We start from the raw sequence: 25125 nt of genomic DNA on the forward strand, positions 1-25125 counted from the left end.
TCACACCAACAAACCCAGTGTTGTCAGCCTTCCATTTTAGGTGTTCTGTAATGGGATCCCTTGTAGTTTTGTAGTTTTTTTTTTAGAGATTTTATTTTTAAGTAATCTCTAAACCCAACATGGGGCTCGAACTCACAACCCCAAGATCAAGAGTCGTACGCTCCACTGACTGAGCCAGCCAGGCACCCCCATCCCCTCGTAGTTTTAAATTGCATTTTCCTGATGGTTAATATGGTTGAGCACCCCTTCATGTTTATTGTTCATTTATATATTGTTTTATGTGAAGCATTGGGTCACATCTTTTGGCCCTTTTTTAAATGGGTTGTCTTTTTTTAAAGATTTTATTTATTTATTTATTTATTTGAGAGAGAGAGAGCGTGAATAAGCAGAGGGGAGGGGCAGAGGGAGCAAGAGAGAGAGAGAGAGAGAGAAGCAGACTCCCCTGGGATCATGACCTGAGCCACCCAGGCATCCTTTTTCTTTTTGATTTATAGGAATTCTTTATTATAATCTGGAAGTGAGCCCTTTTGTCAATTACATTTTTGCAAATCTTCTTTCTCACTCTGTAGATTACCTTTTCATTCTCTAAATTGGAAATACAGATCTTACTTTTAATATACTCTAAGAATAATATTTAATTTAATAATAAATTTAATATCTTCCTTTACATTTATAATATTTTTGTGTTCTGTTTTTAAAAAATCTTTGCTTGCCCTAACATAAGTAAATATTCTCCTGTAAGAATATAAATCTTCTCTTTCTTTAAACTTTATTGTTTTACCTTTCACTTTTATATTTACAACCCACCTGGATTGTAGTCCATCCATGCACTAACACCACATTGTCTAAATTACTGTAGCCTTATGATAGGTCTTAATATCTGGAAGAGTAACTCTCCATTTTGTTTTTCTTCTTGAAGATCATCCTGGCTATTTTTGGTCATTTGCATTTCCATGTGTTTTTTGAATCAGCATCACACACACACACCCTGCTGAGATATTGCTGAGATTGCACTGAATCTATAGATCAATAGATGTTGGTGTAGAATTAATGTTTTCACGATATTGTCTTCCAATCCATGACCACAGTATATCCTTATTTTTATTTAGATTTTACTTAATTTCCTCAATAATGTCTTATAGTTTTGTGTGTAGAATTCTTACAGTACTTTACTTAGATTTAGTCACAAGTATCTTATGTTTTTTGATGCTCTTATAAATGGTATAATTTTCAAAGTCTTTTTCTAGACATGTTGATACATAGAAACACCACTGATTTTTCTATTTTGATTTTATAACCAGTGACCTTGCTAAATTATTTTATTAAATCTATATATAGTTTCTTTTTGTTTTCTACCTACATAATAATGTAATCTGTAAGTAATGACTTCTATTTCTTCTTTTTCAATCCTTTTGCTTCTTTCTTTTGTTTTATTGTACTAGCTAAGACTTCAGTGCCGTATTAATAAGAAGTGGTCGTAGCAATTCCAATTTCAATTGCCCACCCTTAACTATGTTGTTGTTTTAGATATTTTGTTGATATTCTTTAGCAGATGGAGAATATTCTATTTCTAGATTGCTGTAAGTTTTTATCATTAAAGGATGCTGAATTTATTAAATGCTCCCTCTGTGTCTTTTGAGATGTTATTTTTTTCCCTTTATTATGCTCACGTAATGAATTATGATAATTGATTTTTAATGTTAAACCAACCTTTCATTTCAAAGGCAAATGCACAAAACAATACCACATGTTAAAGGGAACACAATGAATAAAAATGCAATCTGTGGGGCACCTGGATGGCTCAATCGGTTAAGCCTCTGTCTTCAGCTCAGGTCATGATCCCAGGGCCCTGGGATCAAGTCTCACATCGGGCTTTCTGCTCAGTGGGAAGCCTGCTTCTCCCTCTGCCTGCTGCTCCCCTTGCTTGTGTTCTCTCTCTCACACACACAAATAAATAAATGAAATCTTCAAAAAAATTCAATCTGTGACAATAACAATATAAAGGAGGGACAGAGATGTATAGGAGCAAAATGTTTTTATACTATTGAAAATAAGTTGGTATTATTAAAACTAGGTTGCTATGAGGTTAAAATGTTAATTGTAATCCCCAAGATAACCACTAAGAGAATAAAATTTTTTAAAAAAGGAAGGAAAAGAAGCAAAGAAAGAAAGAGGAAAAATAAGGGAAATCAAATTAGTACACTATGAAAAGTCAACTAAAAATCAAAAAAGTCTGTAATAGAGGAAATGAGGAACAAAACATGTAACAAATAGCCAAATTACAGAAGGAAATTCTTCCTTATCAGTAAATGCTTTAAATGTAAATGGATTAAACTTTCCTATTAAAAGGAAGAGACTGGCACATTGGCAAAAAAAGGAAAACAAAAGCAAAAACAAACAAAAAAACATGTTCCATCTGTCCACAAGAGACTCACTCTACATGCAAAGACACACAAAGGTTGAAAGTAAAATGATGGTAAAAGATATTCCATCCAAAATGTTCCAAAGGAGAGCTGAGAGGCTATATTATTGTCAAACAAAATAGGCCTTAAATCAAAAAGATCACAAGACACAAAGAAGAACATTATATATCGATAGAGGTTCAAAATAGCAAAAAGATATAACAATAATAAACATATACGCACTTAACACAAGAGCCCCCAAATATAGGAAGCAAATATTGAAAGAACTGAAGCAAGACTAGACAGTTTGACAATAACAGTTGTAGACTTTAATACACCACTCTCAATAATGACTATAACAATCAGATAGATCAATAAGGAAACAGAAAATTTGAACAACACAATAAACCAATTAGACCTCACAGATATACAGAGCACTTGGCTTAACACTAGCAGAATACATATCCTTCTCAAGTGCATTCAACATTATACAGGATAGACCATATGTTGTGCCACAAAAGAAGTCTTAATAAATTTTTAAAGACCAAATCCATATACAGCATTTTTTCTATTCACAAGGGAGTAAAACCAGAAATGAATAACAGAAGGAAAACTGGAAATTTCACAAATATGTAGAAATTAAGCAGCACAATTTTAAACAACTAACGTGTCAAAGAAGAAATCATAAGAGAAGTTAGAAAATATCTTAAAATGAATGAAAATTAAAGCACAACATACCAAAATGAATAGGATGCAGCAAAAGCAGTATTAAGAGGGATATTTATAGATGTAGATGCATATATTTTAAAAAAGATCTCAAATCAATAATTTCACTGCATACCTTGAGGAACTAGAAAAGGAATGTCAAGTTACAATGAGACCCACAGAGGGACGCCTGGGTGGCTCAGTCGGTTAAGCGTCTGCCTTCGACTTGGGTCATGATCCCAGGGTCCTGGGATCGAGTCCCGCATCGGGCTCCCTGCTCCACGGGGAGCCTGCTTCTCCCTCTGTCTCTGTCTCTCATGAATGGATAAATAAAATCTTTTAAAAAAATAAAATAAAAATTAAAAAATTAAAAAAACAATGAGACCCACAGAATAAAGGACAAAATAAAGATTAGGGCAGACATAAATAAAATAGAGAATAGAAAAACAACAGAGAGTATCAATAAAACCAAAAATTTATTATTTGAAAAAGTCAGCAAAACTGACATTTAGCTAGATTCATGGGAAAGAGAGAGAGACAGAGACAGAGGAGAGACTCAAATTACCAAAATTAGAAATGAATGTGGGGGCATTACTACTGAATCTACAAAAATAAAAAGTATTTTAAGGGAACACTATGAAAAATTCTACACTAACAAATTAGATAGCCTAGATTAAATGCATAGATTTTTAGAAATATATAACCCACCAAAATTGACTCAAGATGAAAAAGAACATCTGAGTAGAACTGTAACAACTAAGGAGGTTAAACCACTAATCATAAACCTACCAACAAAGAAAAGCCCAGAACTAGATGATTTCAATGGTGAATTCTACCAAACATTTAATGAAGAGTAAGCACCAATCTCTCTCAAATTCCTCCAAAAAAATTTGAAAAAGAGAAAATACTTCTGAGAACAGCATTACCTTGCTACCCAAACCAAACAATGGCATCACAAGAAAAGAGAACTACAGAACAATATCCCTTATGAATATAGATGTAAAAATTCACAACAAAATACTAGCAAACCAAAGCTGGTAGCATATTAAAAGGATTATCTACCCATGAGCAAATGGGATTTATTTCCAGAATGCAAGAATGGTTCAACATGCAAAAATAAATCCATGTAATATACCAAATTGATAAAATGAAGGGGGAAAACACATTATCATTCCAAGTGATGCCGAAAAAGCTTTTGACAAAATCCAGCACCCTTTCATGACAAAAACACTCAATAAACAAGGACTACAAGAGCTTCCTTAACATAATAAAGGCTACCTATGAGAAACCCACAGCTAATATCATACTTGATCATGAAAGACCAGGAATAAGACAAGGATGCCTACTTTTGCCTGTTCTATTAAACATAGTACTGGAAGTTCCAGCCAGAGCAATTAGGCAAGAAAAAACAAAAGACTGCAGACTCAAAACTTTGAAACAAGAATGTGTCATCTCTAAGAGCCACAATGCACTGCAGGAAGAAGGGAGGAGGCTGCCCTCCCACTAGGAATCTGGGAACATCACACCTCAGTTTTTTTTTTAACCAAAACTAGAGGCTGTTTATCCCCAAGGACTCAATATTCCCCCTCAACATTCTTTCTCAGATTTGCTTTGTGACCCATAGGAAGAGGTGAGCCTTATGCTGGCAGGTCAACTTCAAAGCCTATTACATTTGAAAAAGATTGAAACATGCGTTTTGGGGGGAGAGGGAGAGGTTCAGTATTCATTCAGAAAAACAAAGGTGTGTGTGACACTGAAGATCCAAACACAGGTCATGAAGTGATATCAGAGAAGTAAAATATTAATGATCAGTTCATTAGCTGAAACCTTTAGGTTTAAGACAGGTAACATGAAATTCTGCTGATTATGGAGAAACAAATTATGGTCATTGAATCCCACCTTGGGGCTATGGAAATTCACACATTTATAGCTACTACCAATTGTGCTATTAATATGCCTTTTCCACCATTCTTCACTATATTGTTTCCTAGGGCCACCATAACAAAACACCACAAACTCGGTGGCTTAAAACAATGGGGAATTATTGTCTCACAGTTGTAGAAGCCAGAAGTCCAATACCTAAGTGTCAGCAGGGCCATACTCCCTGTGAAGACTGTAGGGAAAGAGCTTGCCTAGTTTCTTCCAGCTTCTGGTGGCAATCTTCAGTGTTTTTTGACTTGCAGGTGCCCCCTCCAATCTCTGGCTTTCTTCACATGTGCGTATGTCTGTATTTGGGGAAAACTCAGTTTTCCTCCTGTGTTTCTCCTTTACTCAGGCTCAAGGGAAGGTGGAGGCTCAAAGTTTTCAAATGCACCTGCCCGGGGACTTGCATTACTACTCATTCCCCATCAGGACCCCGACTTTGATGTTGGAAACTTGCTTCAATAGCAAAAACAACCTTCACTGAAATTCTGCAACCCTTACCATTATGTTGTGAGTCTGGTGCCCACCTCTGCCTTACCTGCACTGCAGGCGAGGACCTTTGTAGATGCTGCCAAGGGAGCACCCAGACTCTTGCACTACACCCTGAATTGGTTATTAATATATGAGCCAGTTCTTCTCTCTCTTCAAAACATCAGTGTTGCTCAGCAGTAACCACCCAGTTGCAGTCTTTTTAGTTATCTGTCCCCCTAATTCTCAAACACCAGAGATATGGCACAAATGAGTGCATCTCCTTCCTCCTGTATCCCATCCCAGTTCATCCTAAAGAGAGTATTAACACACTGCCTTAAGCTTGGGGACGGGGTGCTCAACAATCCCCGTATCACCAAGGATGGGGTTCTCACTGACATCTGACCAATGAGGGACCCTATTCCAAAATCTCTGTCAGAGTCCTTTCCCAGGACCCCTTTTGACATCCAATGTTTTAGGTTGGGTTTCCTAAAACCATTTGTGTATGTGGTTTACTGAAGGAGGTCTCTCAGAAGAAACCTGTGGAAGAGTGAAGGACGAAGAATAGGGCAGGAGGAGAAGCTAGCCATGTCGATGTGATTGCAAGAGAAGAGAACCTGCCTCCACCTGATCTCACAGGTAGCTCTGGAGCATGACCAGCATCACAAAGACTTTCCTGCCCAAAGACACAAGAAGTATGGGCTGTTTATATCCCTAAATCAGTCATTGGCCAGGGGCTACCCCCAGCGTGGGTGATAACAACTTTCATAGCATCCTCAGGCAAAGTAACATCTGTCAAACAAGATCACTCTGTTCGAGAAATAGAATACAAGAATGAGTCATGAGCAGCCAACACCCCACAATAGTTGGAGGTTGGGTGTCACGGCCTAGCAAAGAGGATCTGGTTGGGGGCCCCCAGAGCACCTGATGCTCCTTGTTTATCACCACTGGAACATAAATTCCATAGAGCAGAAACTTGGTTTTCTTTACCATTGTATCCCCAGTGCGTCTAACAGTGCCTGGCACAGAGTAAGTGCTCATTAAATAATTACTAAATAGATATCAATCAAGTTATTGATTGAATGTTCCCTAAGACTAGATCCATCAGGCATGCCCTGACTCAGCGGAACTCCTTGCTCTCTATTCCTTGGCCCTGAGAAGAGGTAAACATATGAGGGATTAAGTAGAGAACACTTAGTAACACTAAAAGCATGAACCATGAAAGAGGAATCCAGTGGACCATACAAAAATTAAAAACATTAGGGGAACCTGGGTGGCTCAGTTGGCTAAGCGTCCGACTCTTGGTTTTTGACTCAGGTCATGATTTCAGGGTCGTGAGATGGAGCCCCGTGTTGGGCTCCACACTGGGCCTAGAGCCTACTTACAATTCTCTTTCTCTCCCTTTGCCCCTCCCCCAACTCCCACTCAGGTGCTTGCTCTCTCTCTTTCTAAAAACTTAAGCAAGTAATTAAAAACATTTGCTTGGGACACCTAGTGGCTCAGTGGGTCAAGCGCCTGCTTTCTGCTCTGGTCATGATCCCAGGGTCCATCAGACTTTCTGCTCAGCCCAGAGCCTGCTTCTCCCTCTCCCTCCCTGCTCCCCCTGCTTGTGCTCATGCGCTTTCTCTCTCTCTCTCTGTCCAATAAATAAATAAATACATACATTTGCTCTTCTAAGTATACAATTAAGAAAAATTTTTTAAAAATCACAGGAGTAAATATTTACATGTCTTATGCCATGCATCTAAAAAGGAATTTGTACACAGAATATATCAAGAATTCTTACATCTCAAAAATTAGAAGATAAGTGCGCCTGGGTGGCTCAATTGGTTAAGCCACTGCCTTCGGCTCAGGTCATGATCCTGGAGTCACGGGATCGAGTCCCGCATCGGGCTCCCTGCTCAGCGGGGAGTCTGCTTCTCCCTCTGACCCTCCTCCCTCTCATGCTCTCTGTCTCTCATTCTCTCTCTCTCAAATAAATAAATAAAATCTTTAAAAAAAACAGAAGATAAAACCTCAGCAAAGAAAGAAGGAAGGAAAGAAAGAAAGAGAGAAGGAAAGAGAAAGAAGAAAGAAGAAGAAAGAAAGAAGAAAGAAAGAAAGAAAGAAAGAAAGAAAGAAAGAAAGAAAGAAAGAAAGAAAGAAAGAAAGAAGAAAGAAAGGAAAGAAAGAAAGAAAGAAAGAAAGAAAGAAAGAAAGAAAGAAAGAAAGAAAGAAAGAAAGAAAGAAAGAAAGAAAGAAAGAAAGAAACGCCTGGGTGACTCAGTCGTTACCCGCATCTGCCTTCAGCTCAGGTCATGATCCCAGGGTCCTGGGATCCAGCCCCACATCGGGCTCCCTGCTCAGCGGAAAGCCTGCTTCTCCCTCTCCCACTCCCCCTGCTTGTGTTCCTGCTCTCGCTATCTCTCTGTCAAATAAATAAATAAAATCTTTAAAAAAAAAAAAAAGAAAGAAAGAAAATTGTCAAAAATTTGGATAGCTATGTCCAAGAGAAGATATACAGATGGCAAATGAACATATGAAAAGATGTGCAACACTGGGTATTATGTAAGACTGATGAATCACTGACCTCTACCTCTGAAACCAATAAGACATTATATGTTAATTGAATTTAAATAAAAATTTTTTTAAAACTTTGTGAAGTGGGCGCCTGGGTGGCTCAGTCGTTAAGCGTCTGCCTTCGGCTCAGGTCATGATCCCAGGGTCCTGGGATCGAGCCCCGCATCGGGCTCCCTGCTCAGCGGGGAGCCTGCTTCTCCCTCTCCCACTCCCCCTGCTTGTGTTCCCTCTCTGGCTGTCTCTCTCTATAAATAAATAAATAAAATCTTAAAAAAGAAAAAGAAATATTTTTAAAATAAAAAATAATGAAGGAAGACTTTCTTTACCTGATATTATTTGCTCAGAAACAGATAAGAAATATAAGCGTAAGAATTTGGCATATGTTAGAACATGTAAAATCAATGAGGAAAAGAATGAATGATTTATATTTTAGAAAAACCCAAATCAAATACAGCTACATAGAAAGAAGAAAACAATAATTATGATCCTACCACCAAGAAATAATCACTCTCACATGTAGAGAATACTATGCAGATTAGCATAAAATAAAATCTTAATATATTTATTCTTTTTAAAACCACATTGTAATCAAGTATTTGTATAGCAAAATAAATTTTTACGATATCATTTGTAATAGTTGCATAGTATTTCATGGCAAGGAATGAGAAGAGGTATTTAACTGATCAACAATTTTTGTACTTTCAAGTAATTGAAAATTGTATAATTAAAAAAAAACCTTTGGAGAGTGCTTTTGTATTTAAATATTTTGATAATACTTTAACCATTTCCTTAGTTAACATTTCTAGATCTACAACTGCTTCATAAAATATTATTAAGACTTTTGATATTCATTTTCAAATTGTCAAATGGAAAAGTTGTGCTAAGAATTTTCAAGAAGCCCAATCCTTAAAATGGGTATTACCATAATTCTTTACATTTGCCAATTTGATACGCCTAATGGTACTTTACTTCTATTCTATCTTAATTTTTAATATATTCTTTGTCATTTGTATGAAATAAACTTTCCAAGACTTGTGTTTATATTTTTAGATTCGTATTTGCCTTTTTCATTAAGGACATTAAAATGTTTGATATGTAGTAAACTTCTATTGTGAATGTTAAAAAAAAAGAAAGAAAAGACGCTTAATATCACTAGTCATCACATTCATTTATTTGTCTATTTATTTATTTATTCATAAATATGGAATGCTTTGCAAATTTGTGTGTCATCCCTGTGCAGGGGCATGCTAATCTTCTCTGTATCATTTCAATTTTAGTATATGTGCTGCCAAAGCGAGCACAGGGAAGTGCAAATTTAAATGACAGCAAATTATCGCTAGAATGGCTTAAACTAACATGACTACCCAGACCAAGTATTGTTGAGGATATGGAGCCACTGGAACTCAACATGGGATGGCCACTTGGGTAAACGGTCAGCAATTCCTCACGACATTGAACATACTCCTAGCATACGACCTGCAGTCCCACTCCTATGAATTTACCCAAGAGAAATGATAACATGCCCACATGAAGACCCACACACAATGCTTGTAGCATTGTTATCCATCATAGCCCCAAACTGAAAACAGCAGAAATGCCCATCAGCTGATGAATGCACAAATAAATGGAATACTACTCAGCAATAAACGGGCACAGAATATTGATACACATAACATTATGAATGAATCAAAAACATTATGCTAAGAGGAATATGTCAAGCACAGAAAGATTACATAATACATGATTCTATTTATATGAAATTGTAGAAAAAGCAAAACCAGAGTGGCAGAAAGCAGGTTGGTGGTTGCCTAGGGATAGATTGGGAAGAGCAACTATAGAAGGGTCACGGGGTAACTTTCTAGGGCAACAGAAATGTTCTAGATCTCGACCGTGGTATTATTATATGACCTTATGCATTTGATAAAACTCAGCACACTGTCACTTGAAATGGATGAATTTTATTGGGTAGAAATTATACCTCCAGTAAAAATAAACCTTCACACTGATGGTGGCAAAAATGAAAAGGCAGAGCCTGGGTCCAGTAAAGATGGCTTCGCTGAGCAGCTAAACCATGTCAGCAAACACTCAGTTCCAAATGTCTTATTTTCAGAGGAAAGTACTTTTCTGAACAAAAGTAATCGCTGTTGGTCAACTTTCCATTTCCTTGCCACTGAAAACGATCTTCAGCGCAAGAGGGTGACCCTCCCATGTCACAGGTCTGCTGCTGATCATATCTTGATCACACATATGGTACAACAGGTAGTCATCTGTTCAGATTTTTCAAGGAACCTGGGGGTAGGCAGTCTAGCTTTTCACAGACCCAGAACACTGAACGTGAGACTTGGTCAAGTTGTTAGTTAAAACCACATTCGTTTCTCAGGGCAAGGTGGATGAACCCAGAGGACGTTATGCTAAGTGAAGTAAGCCAGATGCAGAAAGACAATCACTGTATGGTCTCACTTATGTGTGGAATTTAAAAAGTCCCCACTCATACAACTAAAAAGTGGACCAGTGGCTGCCAGCTAAGTTCTGGGGGATCTAGTGTGCAGAATGATGGAAATAATGAGTAGCACTGGGTTGTATACTTATCATTTGCTAAGGAGGACACCTGGGTGGCTCAGTGGGTTAAGTGGTTAAGCATCTGCCTTCAGCTCAGATCCAGATCTCAGGGTCCTGGGACTGAGCCCCGTGTCAGGCTCTCTGCTCAGCGGGGAGCCTGCTTCTCCCTCTCCTTTTGTGCTCTCTCTTTCTCTCTCTCAGATAAATACAATCTTTAAAAAAAAAATTGCTCAGGGAATAGATCTTGAGTGTTTTCACCACAAAAATCCAACAAGATAGTAACTGTGAGGTGATGGATATGTTCATTAATTTGATGGCGGTGATCATTTCACAGTGCAAACATCTATTAAATCATCCGTGTTAAAAAAAAAAACACATCGTACAACCTCAAATGCATACAATTTTTATTTGTCAATCATACCTCAATAAAACTGGGGAAAAAATAGAAATGTTTAAAAACCACATTAGTTCCTGTTTCTCAGGCTTGAGCTTTGGCTTTCTGGTAGGCTGCCTGCAGAAATGATCCCCAGCCATTCCCCCCATCTCTGCAGATACGTGTCACTTCTCCCAGCAAGTCATGGAGTCAGTCTACTTCCCATTTCCTTGAATCTGGGTTGATCTTCGGATTTGCTTTCACCCAAAGAATATGGTGGAGTGACACCATGCCACCTCCAGGCTGAGGTCCTGCAACCAGCAGCTTCCAGTTTTGCCTTCTTAGGATCCAGCCACCATGTTAAGAAGCCTGGGATCATTTTGGAGGGCAGTTTGGCAGTTTCTCGCAAAGCTAAACATACTCTTACTATATGAGTCTGCAATCACACTCCTTAGCATTTACCCAAAGGAGGTGAAAAACTTAACACCCGCACAGAAACCTGCACGCAGTTTTATTCATAATTGCCCAAATCTGGAAGCAAGTGTTCAGTAGGTGAACGGACAAACTGCGGGACATCCAGACAATGGGATATTATTCAGCGCTAAAAAGAAATGAGCTCTCCACCCTGAAAAGATGCGGAGGAGGACATGTAAAGGCATATTATTGAGCAAAAGAAACAATCTGAAAAGTCTACCTATGGAATGAGTGCAACTATCTGCAATTCCGGGAAAGACAAGCTCAGGAGGAAAGTGATCAGACTTCCCGGCATCCAGATTGCCCCCACCCCCGGGGTGGGGGGGCGCCTCTCCTCCCTTCCCTCCCCTGCGGCGGTGGCCGTCGGAAGCAGAGTAATAAGGGAGAGAGAAAGTTAGCTGGCAAGGGGAGGGAGCCAGACTCTTGCTTGAAGGTAGGGGAAGCTCTGGTTTCAGAACTTCCTCAAACATCCCACACCACCCAGCGGAACTGGGGAGCGATCGATTGATGGAGCCCCCCTAATGTCCCAGTCCAGTAATTTCAGAGCAGCGGGGGCGGAAAACCCAGGCATGTGATGCAAATGTGTGATCAAACTCAGGTACAGCTCCTCCGCCAACTTCTCTGCTACGTGGATCTGCTATGGAAGATAAAAGTCATAGCACGACACGTTTTGCGGGACCGTGCAAAGTTTTTAAAAAATGACCTCTACTTAGCACAGGCATAAGCCCTCAATAACGACTGGGTGTTTGGGTTGGTTTTGTTTACCTTTTTGTTACTACAAATCCCACCACATCAAACTGATGTGTGAACATCTGCGTTTGTGATGTGAGAGTGTGCCTACAAAATAAAATCCTTGAAGTACAGGGCTGGTAGAAAAGGAAGGTGCATCTTGCCACACCCCACCCTTGCAAAAGTTGGATCCATTTCACATCCCCTCGTCCAGTTGTGAGGATGCTTCTCAGCCACAGGCCAGCAACGCAGCAAATCACCCAGCGCTTTGATCTTTTACCAATTCATAGGTGGAAATGAAAATGTGTATTCCATGGCCTTTTAACTTCCAAATTCTTTTATTATGAAAAGAGAGCGTATCATACGATGCTATTTCAGGCACATGTGCATTTCTTTTTATGAGCCGACTGCTTTTTCTGTTTCGAGTTTTCTAGAGAGTATTAGTCATTTCTTAAAGACGTCACTTATATTTCATACTTCAAAGGAATCATCATCAATGTCTGCTCAACCTTTCCTTTTTCACTCTTGTTTCTCATCTTGCCTGTGTGTTGGGGGAGGGGGTATTCCTTTAAATTGCTATTCTTAATGGAGCGATTACTCATTTATATGTGAAATATTTCAGCACTCTCTTTTATACCTTCTTGGGTTTTTTAAACATGCTTAACACATCACTGCACCAGGATGAATCTTTATGAAATCACCACACTTTTGGTGTTTTCCTGGTTTCTTTTTTTCCTTTTTACACTTAAATCTTTGATCCAGCTGGAATTTACTGTGGGTTTGGCCATCTCTTAAGCTTTTCTGTCAACCGCTGATTGATGTAATTTGCAATTTATTGCCCAGAGAGGTTGACGCCCTTTTTCTGTGTTTATAAGTCACTTGAGTTCCTTTCTTCATGAATTGTCCTTGTCCGTTCGTGCCCTTGTGCGTTCTTCTAATGAGTATTTTGTGGGTGAAAATAACAAAATTGAGGGTGGGCCTTTATTGAGCACCTGCTGTGTGCACTTGCACCATGCTGTGGTCTTACACACATACCTTTCCTCTGAACCTCATCACAGCCCACGTGATGGATGGGAATATTGACCTTAAAAGCTGATGATGGCATGAGTTTCCCAAAACCTCAAAGCTAAAATGTGACCTTCTGGAGACTGGAACCCAGGTGTGTTGGGGGACTGCAGATTCCTCGTACCTGAACACCCGCTGTAGCAATTAGTTTTACCGTGGCTAGATGGAGATCGATCGGGAAGGGACACCAGTCGGATTGCAGGAAACCATCAAAAGTCCGTTGTGGGAGGGGCGCCTGGGTGGCTCAGCTGGTTAAGCATCTGCCTTTGGCTCAGGTCATGATCTCAGTGTCCTGGGATCGAGCCCCGCATCGGGCTCCGTGCTCCTCGGGAAGCCTGCTTCTCCCTTTCCCTCTGCTGCTCCCTCTGCTTGTGTTCTCTCGCGCGCTCTCTCTGTCAAATAATTAAATAAAATCTTTAAAAAAAAAAATCCGTTGCGGGGAACATGACACAATGGGGACTGGAGGTTCTGGAGGTTGGGTTAATGGCTGGGGCTAGACTTTAGAACCCGGCGGGGGTGTCAAACAATAAGAAAGAAGGATGGAAAAAATTCCTAGGATCGGGGCGCCTGGGTGGCTCAGTCGTTAAGCGTCTGCCTTCGGCTCAGGTCATGATCCCAGGGTCCTGGGATCGAGCCCCGCATCGGGCTCCCTGCTCTGTGGGAAGCCTGCTTCTCCCTCTCCCACTCCCCCTGCTTGTGTTCCCTCTCTCGCTGTGTCTCTCTCTGTCAAATAAATAAAATCTTTAAAAAAAAAAAATTCCTAGGATCATGCCACCGCTTTCAGGAGAGCTTGAGGTTGGGGAGCCTCCCTCCAACCCCCAGACATAATCCTAGGGCTTTAAGGAAGGAAATTTCTTCAGTAGTTGTTGGTCCCACGGTGCAAATGCCAATCACCTGCATCCCAAGGATTCTGAACGTGTTTGACTCCCTTCTCTCTTTCCCCTTGCCCCTCTCCCACCTCCCCATCAGCCAACGTGGTTGGCTCAAGCTCTGAAATCTATCCCGCCCCCCTATCCATCCTCCAGGTCGGGTCTTCGTGACTCCTCACTTTGGAAGGAAATGTTCAAATTCTGGTGCCTACAGGTAAAGCTTCCTAGAACAGAGCCACGTGCACTTGTGAATTGCGTGGGTAGCAGCTTTCGGGCGGCGCCAATGCAGGCTTAGATCGGTATCTCACTGATACTGACGGCCCTTGGCACAATCCTACCAGCCCAGGTGATCTCTCTACAGCTTGTAGCCCCGTCTTTGTTAGTGGATTCTTGTGGCACCGCAAATGGGGAGGCTTAAAACAACAGAAATTTATTCTGTCACAGTTCTAGAGACCAGATGTCTGAAATCAAGGTGTCCACAGGGCCTCGCTCCCGCCAAAGGCTTTAGGAAAGAATCCTTCCAGAGGCACCTGGGTGGCTCAGTTGACGAAGCGCCTGCCTTCGGCTCACGTCATGATCCCAGTGTCCTGGGATCTGGGATGGAGCCCTGCATCGCTTCGGGCTCCCAGCTCAGCGGGGAACCTGCTTCTCCCTCTCCCTCTGCAGCTCCCCCTGCTTGTGCACTCTTTCTCTCTCATAAAATAAATTTTAAAATCTTAAAAAAAAGAAAAGAAAAGAAAAAGAATCCTTCCTTGCCTGTTCCCGGTTTCTGGTGTTCCGAACAATCCTTGGCATTCCCTGGCTTGTAGATGAATCCCTCTGATGTCCACCTCCATCTTCACATGGCCACCTTCCCTCTACATCTCTGTGTGTCCTCTCCTTTCCTTACAAAATGCCATTCATTGGATCTAGGACCCACTGGAATCCAGTATGACCTCATCTAATTACAACCACGAAGACCCAGTTACCAAGTGAGGTCACGTACCAACTGAGGTTCTAGGCAGACATGAACCTGGGGCGGGCGGGGGGAGACACTATTCAACCCACTGCGGCCATCAGGAAAAGGGGGCCTCTGAGAGGAAGAGAAAGCTGAAGGGTGCTGTGGGGGGTTTATAAGAGCAGGCCAACAAAGTGACCAGCCATCTGCTTCTACTCTCCTTCTCTTGGGCAGGTCAGTCACGTGGCCCCACAACGTGCCAGGGAGGCTGGGAAAGTGGAGAGAAGCACAAGGATATTTGGGGAGCCTCCCTGCCATCCCTGCCTGCTTGCTGTACCCCTAAAGCCCAGTGCAGCATCTGGTCCATAGGGGCTGCTCAGTGAAAGTTTGTTGAATGAATGAATGAATGAATGAACACCAGGAAGGTGAGGGTAAGGAGCCAAATAGGAAGATTGAGGGGCGCAATGCAGCAGTTGGATCCCTGGCCCACCACCCCGCTGGGAGCTGAGGATGGGCAGAAGCTGGAGGGGATTTCCCTGCTCGGTGAACAGCTCAAATCCCTCCCCTCTGCCGGACGGACATCCCCAGAGTGGGGTGGGGCGGGTCCCAGGCAGGTTTGGGCAGGCCGAGGCCTCCGAGCTGAGTGAGGGCTGACGTTTCCTGTTCTCCTGGCTCCGTGGCTCGCCCCGAGCCTGCCAGCAGAGGCAGGGCCGATGCAGCGCTGGCTGAGGGCCATGATGGCAGAGGAGGGTTCTGGCTGCCCGGTGCCCCGCCTGCCCTGGGCGTCCATCCAGAGGGTCGCTCTGGTGGGCGTTGTGGTAGTTGCGATCTACTGTTTCCTGTGCACCCAGCGCCTCGCGCAGCAGCCGCAGCTCGAGTCACCTGGGGTAAGTTCAGAAGGAAGGAGGAGAGAGATGCAAACCTGCCACCTGCTACGGGAGCCTGGGGACCTCCGGGTGGAGCCTTGTGGGGGCGCGGAGGGGAGGTGAACTGCCGGGAAGAGAACGGGATCGAGGCAGAGCCGCGCTCAGACTGACAGACAGAAGACCACACACACACACACAAAATCAGAATGAGATGGAGAAAAATCATCCAGGAAGATCAGGTGGGAGGAGAATAGGGCCAGAGACAGAGACCGAGCAGGCAGATAGGGCATGGCTGCCCTGGATGTCTGGGCTGGGGCATAGGGAATGTCGCTTGAACCCAGGAGGTAAATCCCGGGTGGGGATCCCGGGTGGGGAGGTTGCAGCTGAGAAAGGGGCTTCCGATGTGAGCATGGAAAATGACTCGTCTTTGGTGTTCCCCCAGCAGGCTGACTCAGAGGCTGCTGGGGGCTTCACAAAGGCGGGAGAGGGTGGGTTCGGAGCCTCCGAGGGCAGGATGACCCATACCGCTCTTCTGGAAACCCTGTAAACCCACCACAGGGATCCCCTTTGGGGGCTGCGCAGGCGGGGGGGCTTTGCAGCGGAGAGAGCAGGTGTGGGTATTTAGTCTAAACCTACTTCCTCTTTAAAAGATCTTTTTTAAAAAGTCACAATTCAGTCCAAGGGGTTGAGAAGTGGGTAGGAGGACGAGCAGAGAAAAGAGAGGTCTTCATTTAGGGGGAACTTAAAACCTTCATGCTTATGTGCCCACCGGTTTTCTCTTCTTTTCTTCCAGCGGGACATGGCTGAGCTCCAGCTGAACCACACAGGTAACCCCTCGTCCTTGTGTGGGGGGCAGAAAGAGAGAGGGAGAGAGAAAGAGAAATCGAGATAGACAGAAAGAGAAAGAACAAGAGAAAGGGAGAGAGAGAAAGAGAGAGGGAGAGAGAGAGAGGCGAGGTGGGGCAGTGTGTTTCTGGCTCTCTACTACCTTACTCTTTCTCAGTCCCTCACACTTTATCTTCTGCCTCGGGAGAACTAAAACACCGCCCATCCTGGTCGTCGGTCGCCAGATTCCTTCATTCACCCCTCAGACCTTAACTGAGCAGCTTCTGTGAGCCCGGCACTGTTCTAAGTGCCCCAACAGGGAAGAGAACTCTGCTTCCCTCGTACCCATAGGCTCAGACAGTAAATAAATGAACCCACTAAATACACAGCATTCCACAGAGGGTACAACCCGCCTCTGATAGGTTTTACAGAAAAATTAAGCAGGGGAGGGGATTGGGGCATGCTGGGGTTCGTTTTGCCACGGACAGTGGGGTCCTCAGGAACGGGTGTCCCTGAGAAGGTGGCCTTAGAACAAAGAGGTGGAGGTGGTGACAGAGCCAGCTGTTTGGTGGCCTGTGGGGAGGCCGTTCCCCTCCCAGCCTCCCTCTAACCCTCCCCACCATGAGGCCTTTCCAGCTCCTCCCCAGAGGTTCAGATGCTGTGTTTGTTCCATTTTGTAATGGAGGGAAACCCTGTTCTTTTTCTTCTCTGGCACTTCTCTGGCTGCTGGGACAGAATACGGTAGATGGGGTAGCTTGTAACAGCACATTTCTTTCTCACGTTTCTGGAAGCTGGAAGTCCAGTATCAAAGCTCAGCAGATTCAGTATCTAGTGAGAACCTGCTTCCTGGTCTCTAGATGGCCGTCTCTTCTCTGTGTCCTCACGTGGCCGACCAGGGGGAGAGAGGGCTCCACCCTCATGATCTCATCCCCTCCCAAAGGTCCCACCCAATACCGTGACCTTGGGGGTTAGGTTTCAACTGAGGAATTTTGGACATCTGGGCTATAGCACGGTTTCCCTAAACCTCCGTCCTCCCACCTCCCTGACACTCTGCCTCCAGGATGGCGGCAGGACTGCAGGCTGCACTGGCTGGGAGGCCCAGCCCTGGGCCGCTCCTTCGTGCAAGGACCGGAGCTGGACAACGGGCAGCTGCGTGTCCAGCGCAGTGGCATCTATAGGCTGCACATCCAAGTGACACTGGCCAACTGCTCGTCCTCCCTGGGGGCCACCATGCCCCCCAGGGCCACCTTGACAGTGGGCATCTGCTCCCCAGCAGCCCACAGCATTAGCCTGCTGCGCCTCAACTTCCATGAAGGCTGTGTGGTCACCTCCCAGCGCCTGACACCGTTGGCCCGAGGGGACACGCTCTGCACCAACCTCACTCTACCTCTGCTGCCATCCCCAAACACTGATGAGACCTTTTTTGGGGTTCAGTGGGTACACCCCTAACTATTGCACCTCTTGGCCCAGATCCGTTGGGAGGGTGTGTTTTCTCTTTTTTTTTTTTTCTTTCTCTAATAAAAATGTTTTTTTCTTTGTGTATCTCTGTAATATAGTGCTTTATAATAAATATCTGTTTGGTCTTTGCCCTCATTTCTGGCACGGGGCTCCAGTGCCAGAAAACCCTTGGAATTCCCTAAGTGATGAGAGCGATCAAGGTGTCTTTTGTTATGTTAATGAGTGACTTTTGGAAAGCCCTCCTGGTGACCTGAGATTTGGGGCCAGGTTGCCAGGGGAAACAACGAAAGAGTAGGGGGTTGGAACTTTCAGTTCCCATCACCTGACGCCTGTGTAATGAAGCGTCCTTAAAAACGCAGGAGGATGGGGTTAGGAGAACTTCGGGATTGGTGAAGGCATGGAGGAGCTGGGAGGGTGTGCACATGGAGGGGGCTGGGTGGCTCGGAGCTGCCTGATTCAAATTTACTTTTTTTAACTTTTTTTTTTTAAAGATTTTATTAATTTATTTGACAGAGAGAGAGCGTGAGCACAAGCAGGGGGAGCAGCAGGCAGAGGGAGAAGCAGGCTCCCCTCTGAGCAGGGAGCCCAATGTGGGACTCCATCCCAGGACACTGGGATCATGATCTGAGCCGAAGGCAGACGCTTAACTGACTGAGCCACCCAGGCATCCCGTCCTTCTGCTCTCTTACTCTCTCTTTCTCTAAATAAATAAATAAATAAAATCTTTTAAAAAAAAAAAAATCTGCCAGTTATTTTACCAGCAAAAATGGGTTTATTCAGGAATAGCAGAAAACTGCAATCCACAACAAACAAGCTATGGCGAAACCATAGGCAAGTCCGCCAAACAAAGGAAAGGACCGCTCTTTTATAGAGGAAAGCGGGAAATCGGGAAGGCTGTCAAAAACGAAGAGTCCATTGGAGTTACTGGTAGTTTGAAGTATAGTGGCTTCTCATTAGGTGAGTTGTGACTATCAGCTACACCGCTACCAGGGGAGGAGAACTTTCTTCCTCCTGCTGGTGGAGTAAAATAGTATCCGTGGGCAAGTGTGGCTCTTCCTGTTGGATTTGCAGGGCGCCTGGGTGGCTCAGTCGGTTGAGCGACTGCCTTCGGCTCAGGTCATGATCCCAGGGTCCTGGGATCGAGTCCCACATCGGGCTCCCTGCTCTGCGGGGAGCCTGCTTCTCCCTCTCCCACTCCCCCTGCTTGTGTTCCCTCTCTCGCTGTGTCTCTCTCTGTCAAATAAATAAATAAAACCTGTTGGATTTGCAATTAATGATGAGTGGTAGGGCATGAGAGCTCCCCCAGCCACACCTCCCAACTCCATTCTAATGAGGTTTCCCTTTATAATTTTCACAACGTAGCTACTCCATCCTAAAGGAGCAGATGACAACTCCCCACTCCTTAGGTGTGGGCTGGTCATAGTGACTTCCTTAGAAAGTATAGGGATGAGGAGTAATTTTACAGTGGAAAAACCTGACCAACACACCTCAGCCAAGTGACCAAGACCAACATCAGCAGTGATAATCCACTGCAACAGCACAGACCCCCAGGATGAGAGGATGAGAATGACATTTCACCTCTGTGGTTTTCCTCCCAAAATCCATCACCCCAGTCAAACTAAGAGGAAAAAAAAAAAAAAAACAGACAAATTCCAAGAAGGAGGCATCCTACAAAATACCTGACCAGTCCTCTTCAGAATGCTCCAAGTCATCAAAAACAAAGTCTGAGAAACTGTCACAGCCAAGAGGAACCTAAGGAGATGCGATAACCAAATGTACTTGGGAATCTTGGATGGGATCCTGGGCAGAAAAAGATATTAGAGGAAAAGCAAAGGAAATCTGAATCAACTATAGGATTTAGTTAATAATGATGTATCATGGGCGCCTGGGTGGCTCAGTTGGTTAAGCGACTGCCTTCGGCTCAGGTCATGATCCTGGAGTCCCGGGATCGAGTCCCGCGTCGGGCTCCCTGCTCAGCGGGGAGTCTGCTTCTCCCTCTGACCCTCCCCCCCTCATGCTCTCTCTCTCTCTCAAATAAATAAATAAAATCTTTAAAAAAATAAAATAAAATAAAATAATGATGTATCAGGCTTGGTTCATGAGTTGTAGCAAAGGTTCTATACTAATGTAAGATATTAAAAATAGAGAAACTGTGTGCATGGAAATATATGAGAAGTTTATACTCTCTGCTCAAATTTCCTATAAATGTAAAACTGTTCTTTAAAAAAGTTTATTAGTTGGGTGCCTGGGTGGCTCAGTTGGTTAAGCGACTGCCTTCGGCTCAGGTCATGATCCTGGAGTCCCTGGATCGAGTCCCGCATCGGGCTCTCTGCTCGGCAGGGAGTCTGCTTCTCCCTCTGCCCTCTTCCCTCTCGTGCTCTCTGTCTCTCATTCTCTCTCTCAAAAAAAAAAAAAGTTTATTAGTAAAACATCAAGTAATGAAAATTGCTTCAGTGGAAGGATGATGTCATCAAGAAAGAAATTCTGGGTTTCAAAAGTTTAAGCAGTGGACTTGTGAAATCCTAGCTTCCAAAGTAATCTCCACAGGGCATATAAGATGATGTCAATTAGATATAAATTTCTAAATTTAGTACACACATGCCCATAGCAGCACTATTAAATGTAGCCACAGGTGGAAGAGTTAACAATGACTCATAAAACAAAATAGAAAAGATCAATGAAATTAAGAATTAGCTCTTTGAAAAGTAAACAAAGTACACAAACCTTTGGCTAGACTCACCAGGAAAAAAAGAGAGAAGTCTAAAATAAATAAAATCAGAAATGTGAGACGAGATATTACAACCAGTTCCACAGAAATACAAAGGATCATGAGAGGACTCAAATAATTGGAAAGTTATCCCATGCTCATAGATTGGAAGAATTAATATTGTTAAAATGTCCATATTACCCAAAGCCAGCTACAGATTCAATGTAATCCCAATTAAAATTCCAATGGCATTTTTCACAGAAATAGAAAAAAAAATTCTAAGATTTATATGGAACCATAAAAGACCCCAATATAGCCAAAGTGATCTTTATTTTTTTTATTTTTTTAATATTATGTTATATTAATCACCATACATTACATCATTTGTTTTTGATGTAGTGTTCCATGATTCATTATTTGCATATAACACCCAGTGCTCCATGCAGAACGTGCAGAGCAATCTTTTAAAAAAACCTGGACAGCCACATGCAAAAGAATGAAACCAGACTCCTATCTCACACCATACACAAAATCAACTCCAAATGGATTAAAGACTTGAACATAAGACCTGAAATCATAAAGCTCCTAGAAGAAAACGTAGGGGATAAATTCCTTGACACTGGTCTTGGCAATGATTTTTGGATTTGCAGCTTTTAAACATTTTCCAAAAGTAAAACATGCCCAGTGGAAAAAGAATATAGAGAATATATATTCTATTGTTTTCTCAAAACCAACCATCCTTTCTCCATTGCATATTCTTGGCTCCTTTCTCATAAATTTATTGACCATATATGAATGGGTTTATTTCTGGACTCTATTCTGTCCCATTGGTTGATGTGTTTGTTTTTATGCCAATATCATATTGTTTTGATTACTATAGTTTTGTAATATAATTTGAAATCAGGAGTATGATGCCTGTAACATATTTCTTTTGGGGTTCCATTTTCTCACTAGCTCCTGCTCTCTTCCTCCCCCCACCCCTTGTCTCTCTCTTCATAGATCTCAATCCCTTGTCTCAAAATTCTGCTGACTCTACCATGCAGAGTACCTGAGTTCTGCCCTTATTGGCATCCAGGGTTATATTGCTCAACAATCACCAAAGATTATATATCAGGACCCATCAAGAGGTTTTCATGAACAAAAGGATTGTCATCCACATTCAGAAATGAATTGTATTGGGCGCCTGGGTGGCTCAGTTGGTTAAGCGACTGCCTTCAGCTCAGGTCATGATCCTGGAGTCCTGGGATCAAGTCCCACGTCGGGCTCCCTGCTCAGCAGGGAGTCTGCCTCTCTCTCTGACCCTCCCCCCTCTCATGTTCTCTCTCTCATTCTCTCTCTCAAATAAATAAATAAAATCTTAAAAAAAAAAAAAGAAATGAATTGTATCACTCCATTTGAAAGGAAGGGGCCATTGTCAGGATCATGACCCTCATGATGGCAGAAATGGAGGGGACTCTTGGGTGTATTGTGAAGTAGAAAATGAGTCTAGAACCAGCTTAGGCAGACCTTTGAATACCAGACTAGGGACTAAGGATTTATTGCCCAGGCAAGAGGGAGCCGTTGAAGGTGTCAGAGTGAGGAGGAACCTGATTGAATTTGTAGCTTTAAAAGGTCATTCCAGGAGCCTTCTACACAATCCTCCCCACCCCAGGACTAGATCACATTCTCTCTTTTTTTTTTTTTTAAGTTTTTTTTTATTTATTTGACAGAGAAAGACAGCCAGAGAGGGAACACAAGCAGGGGGAGTGGGAGAGGGAGAAGCAGGCTTCCCACGGAGCAGGGAGCCTGATGTGGGGCTCAATCCCAGGACCCTGGGATCATGACCTGAGCGGAAGGCAGACGCTTAACAACTGAGCCACCCAGGCGCCCCGATCACATGCTCTCTTTCTGCACCCCTGGTACTTTCCTTCACTATACTGTCTACAAATAACAAAACTATACATGGGGGTATTTTGCTGACTCTCCATTAGGACGAGGGTAGCCTTGTTTACTTTAGACATTAGAGTATCTGTGGTTTGGCAAGGGAATGAGTATAATAATGATAGTGGAGAAAGGATAAATATTTGTGAAATAAAAGAAAAAAGAAAGACTCAACATCATTACTTGTGAGAGAAATGTGAATCAAGACGACAGTGAGATTCCACCGCACACCCCCTAGGATTGCTATAATCAAAAAGACAGACAATAAAAAATGCTGGCAAGGATGGATAGAAATTAGAACTGGGATGGTTAACTTTAGGTGTCCACTTGACCAGATCATGGGATGCCCACAAGCCTGGTTAGGCATAAGGTCTGGATGTGTCTGTGAGGGTGTTTCTGGAACAGCTTAGTATCTGAATCTATAGACTGAGAACAGAGCACTGCCCTCCCTGATGAGGCTGGGCCTCATCCAACCTGTGGAGGGCCTGAATAGAACAGAAGCAGAGGAAGGGAGGATCCATGTCCCTCCTGACTGCCTCGTTGAGCTGGGACACTGGTCTCCTCCTGCCCTTGGACTGTGATGTCCATCAAGCTCTTCTAGTTCTCAGGCCTTCGACTTGGGCTCAAATTACACCAACAGCTCTCTTCAGTCTCAGGCGTGCACATGGCAGATCGTGGGGCATACTCTCGTGAGCCAGTTCCTCATACTAAACCTCTTTACAGATACGTATCTCCTGTTGGCTCTGTTTCTCCAGAGAACCCTGGACTAATGCAGGAACTGTCAAACTGTTGGGATTCTGGTAGGATTCTAAAACGGTTCAGCCTCTGTGGAAAACAGCCCAGCCATTCCTCAAAAATTAAACACAGAACTACCACATGATGAAGCAATTTCACCCCTGGGTATGTACCCAAGAGAAATAAAAACATACGGTCCACACAAAAGCTTATACACAAATGTTCACCACACCATTATTCATAATAGCCCCAAAATTGAAAGAACCCAAATGTCCATCAACAAATGAATGGATACACAAAATGTGGTACTGATAGGATGGACTATTGTTCGGCAGCTGAAGAAGGAAGTATGGACACATATTACAATATGAATGAACCTTGGAAAGAGGATGCAAAGCAAGAGGCCAGACACAAAAGGCTACATATTTTGATTCCATTTATATGAAATGTCCATAACTGAAAAACTTATAGAGACAGAAAGTAGATGAGTGGTTTTATTAGTAAGGATTCTTCAGAGAAACAGAATCAATAGGATGCACAAAAATATAGAAGGAGATTTACTATAAGGAATTAGCTTACGCAATCGTGGAACTAAGACCAGTCTCAAGAGGTGCAGTTGGCAAGGTGGAGACCGCGGATAAGCAATGGTATAAGTGCAGTCCGGGGGCCCACAGGCTCAAGACCGTCTGAAAGAGCCAGTGTTTCAGTTTGAAGATGAAGCCATAAAAAAAAAAAAAAAAAATCCCAGTTCAAAAGCAGGCAAGAGTCACACGTTCCACCAACCAACCAAGCCAGCCAGGAGACCCCGATTCTAACATTCTCGGCATGCCTCTTTTGTGGATGATGAGAAAAATCAGAAAGAAAGCTGAGAAAGAAAAAATGCGTCTTTTTCAAATTCGCCAGATACTGACTCAAAGACAGTACCCGGATGTGTATTTCCCCCCAGACCTCACCACCTCTAGGACCTAAATGAAACTATTTGAACAAACATAGCTCAGATTTCCCCAGCTGGGGCAACCACACCCTTCAGTATGATGCAAGACACCAGTGTCCCCATATTCTGTATTTCTTTACCCCTCGGGGGTTGGCATAAGTATTCGGGTAGAGATGCACCTGGTACTGTCAGTTCCTTGGTGAGGACATCGATGTCCAGAGGCACAGCCCTTGAGGATTTAAAGCGTGTATGGCTTAAAGCCATCAGACAGGGAGACCTCCCCTAACATTGGGTTCTAAGAGAAGGTGGCAAAATCGTTCAGCCTTAGTGGAAACTGATCCATTAATGTTTCCTCACATTCCATCTGTTCCCCATTGGGATCACCCAAGACCCAGAGAACGTAAAACATCCATGCTGGCAGATCTGGGGCAGACTCTTCTCTTCTTTCCCCTACCGCAAGATCATATTACAGTTGTGTGGTTCTTTCCTCCCTTAGAATCAGCTCTATACTGTAGGGAATCTTCATATCATTATGCAAATAGCCCCACATAGATTGGTGCCCCAACACTCAGGAGACAAGCCCAGACATGCCTGGACTTTCTTTAGCTTGAGGTGCA

General features: G+C 43.1%; 1 protein-coding gene and 1 non-coding gene across 2 annotated transcripts; one reads left to right on the top strand and one right to left on the bottom strand.

The window, feature by feature from the left end:
- Positions 1-9252: 9252 nt before the first annotated feature.
- LOC118006109 lies at positions 9253-9358 on the bottom strand. The gene has a single exon (XR_004677945.1). It is a non-coding gene; the product is annotated as a U6 spliceosomal RNA (small nuclear RNA).
- Positions 9359-15649: 6291 nt separating this feature from the next.
- Positions 15650-18203, top strand: CD70 (CD70 molecule). Its single transcript, XM_034997355.1, has 3 exons — positions 15650-15950; positions 16723-16756; positions 17815-18203. The coding sequence occupies exons 1-3, from the start codon at positions 15777-15779 to the stop codon at positions 18201-18203; spliced, it is 597 nt and encodes a 198-aa protein (XP_034853246.1). The 5' UTR covers positions 15650-15776.
- Positions 18204-25125: the final 6922 nt, after the last annotated feature.

This window comes from Mirounga leonina, unplaced genomic scaffold, assembly GCF_011800145.1.
Source record: "Mirounga leonina isolate KUSES-001 unplaced genomic scaffold, KU_Mleo_1.0 Mir_94, whole genome shotgun sequence".
NCBI lineage: Eukaryota > Metazoa > Chordata > Mammalia > Carnivora > Phocidae > Mirounga > Mirounga leonina.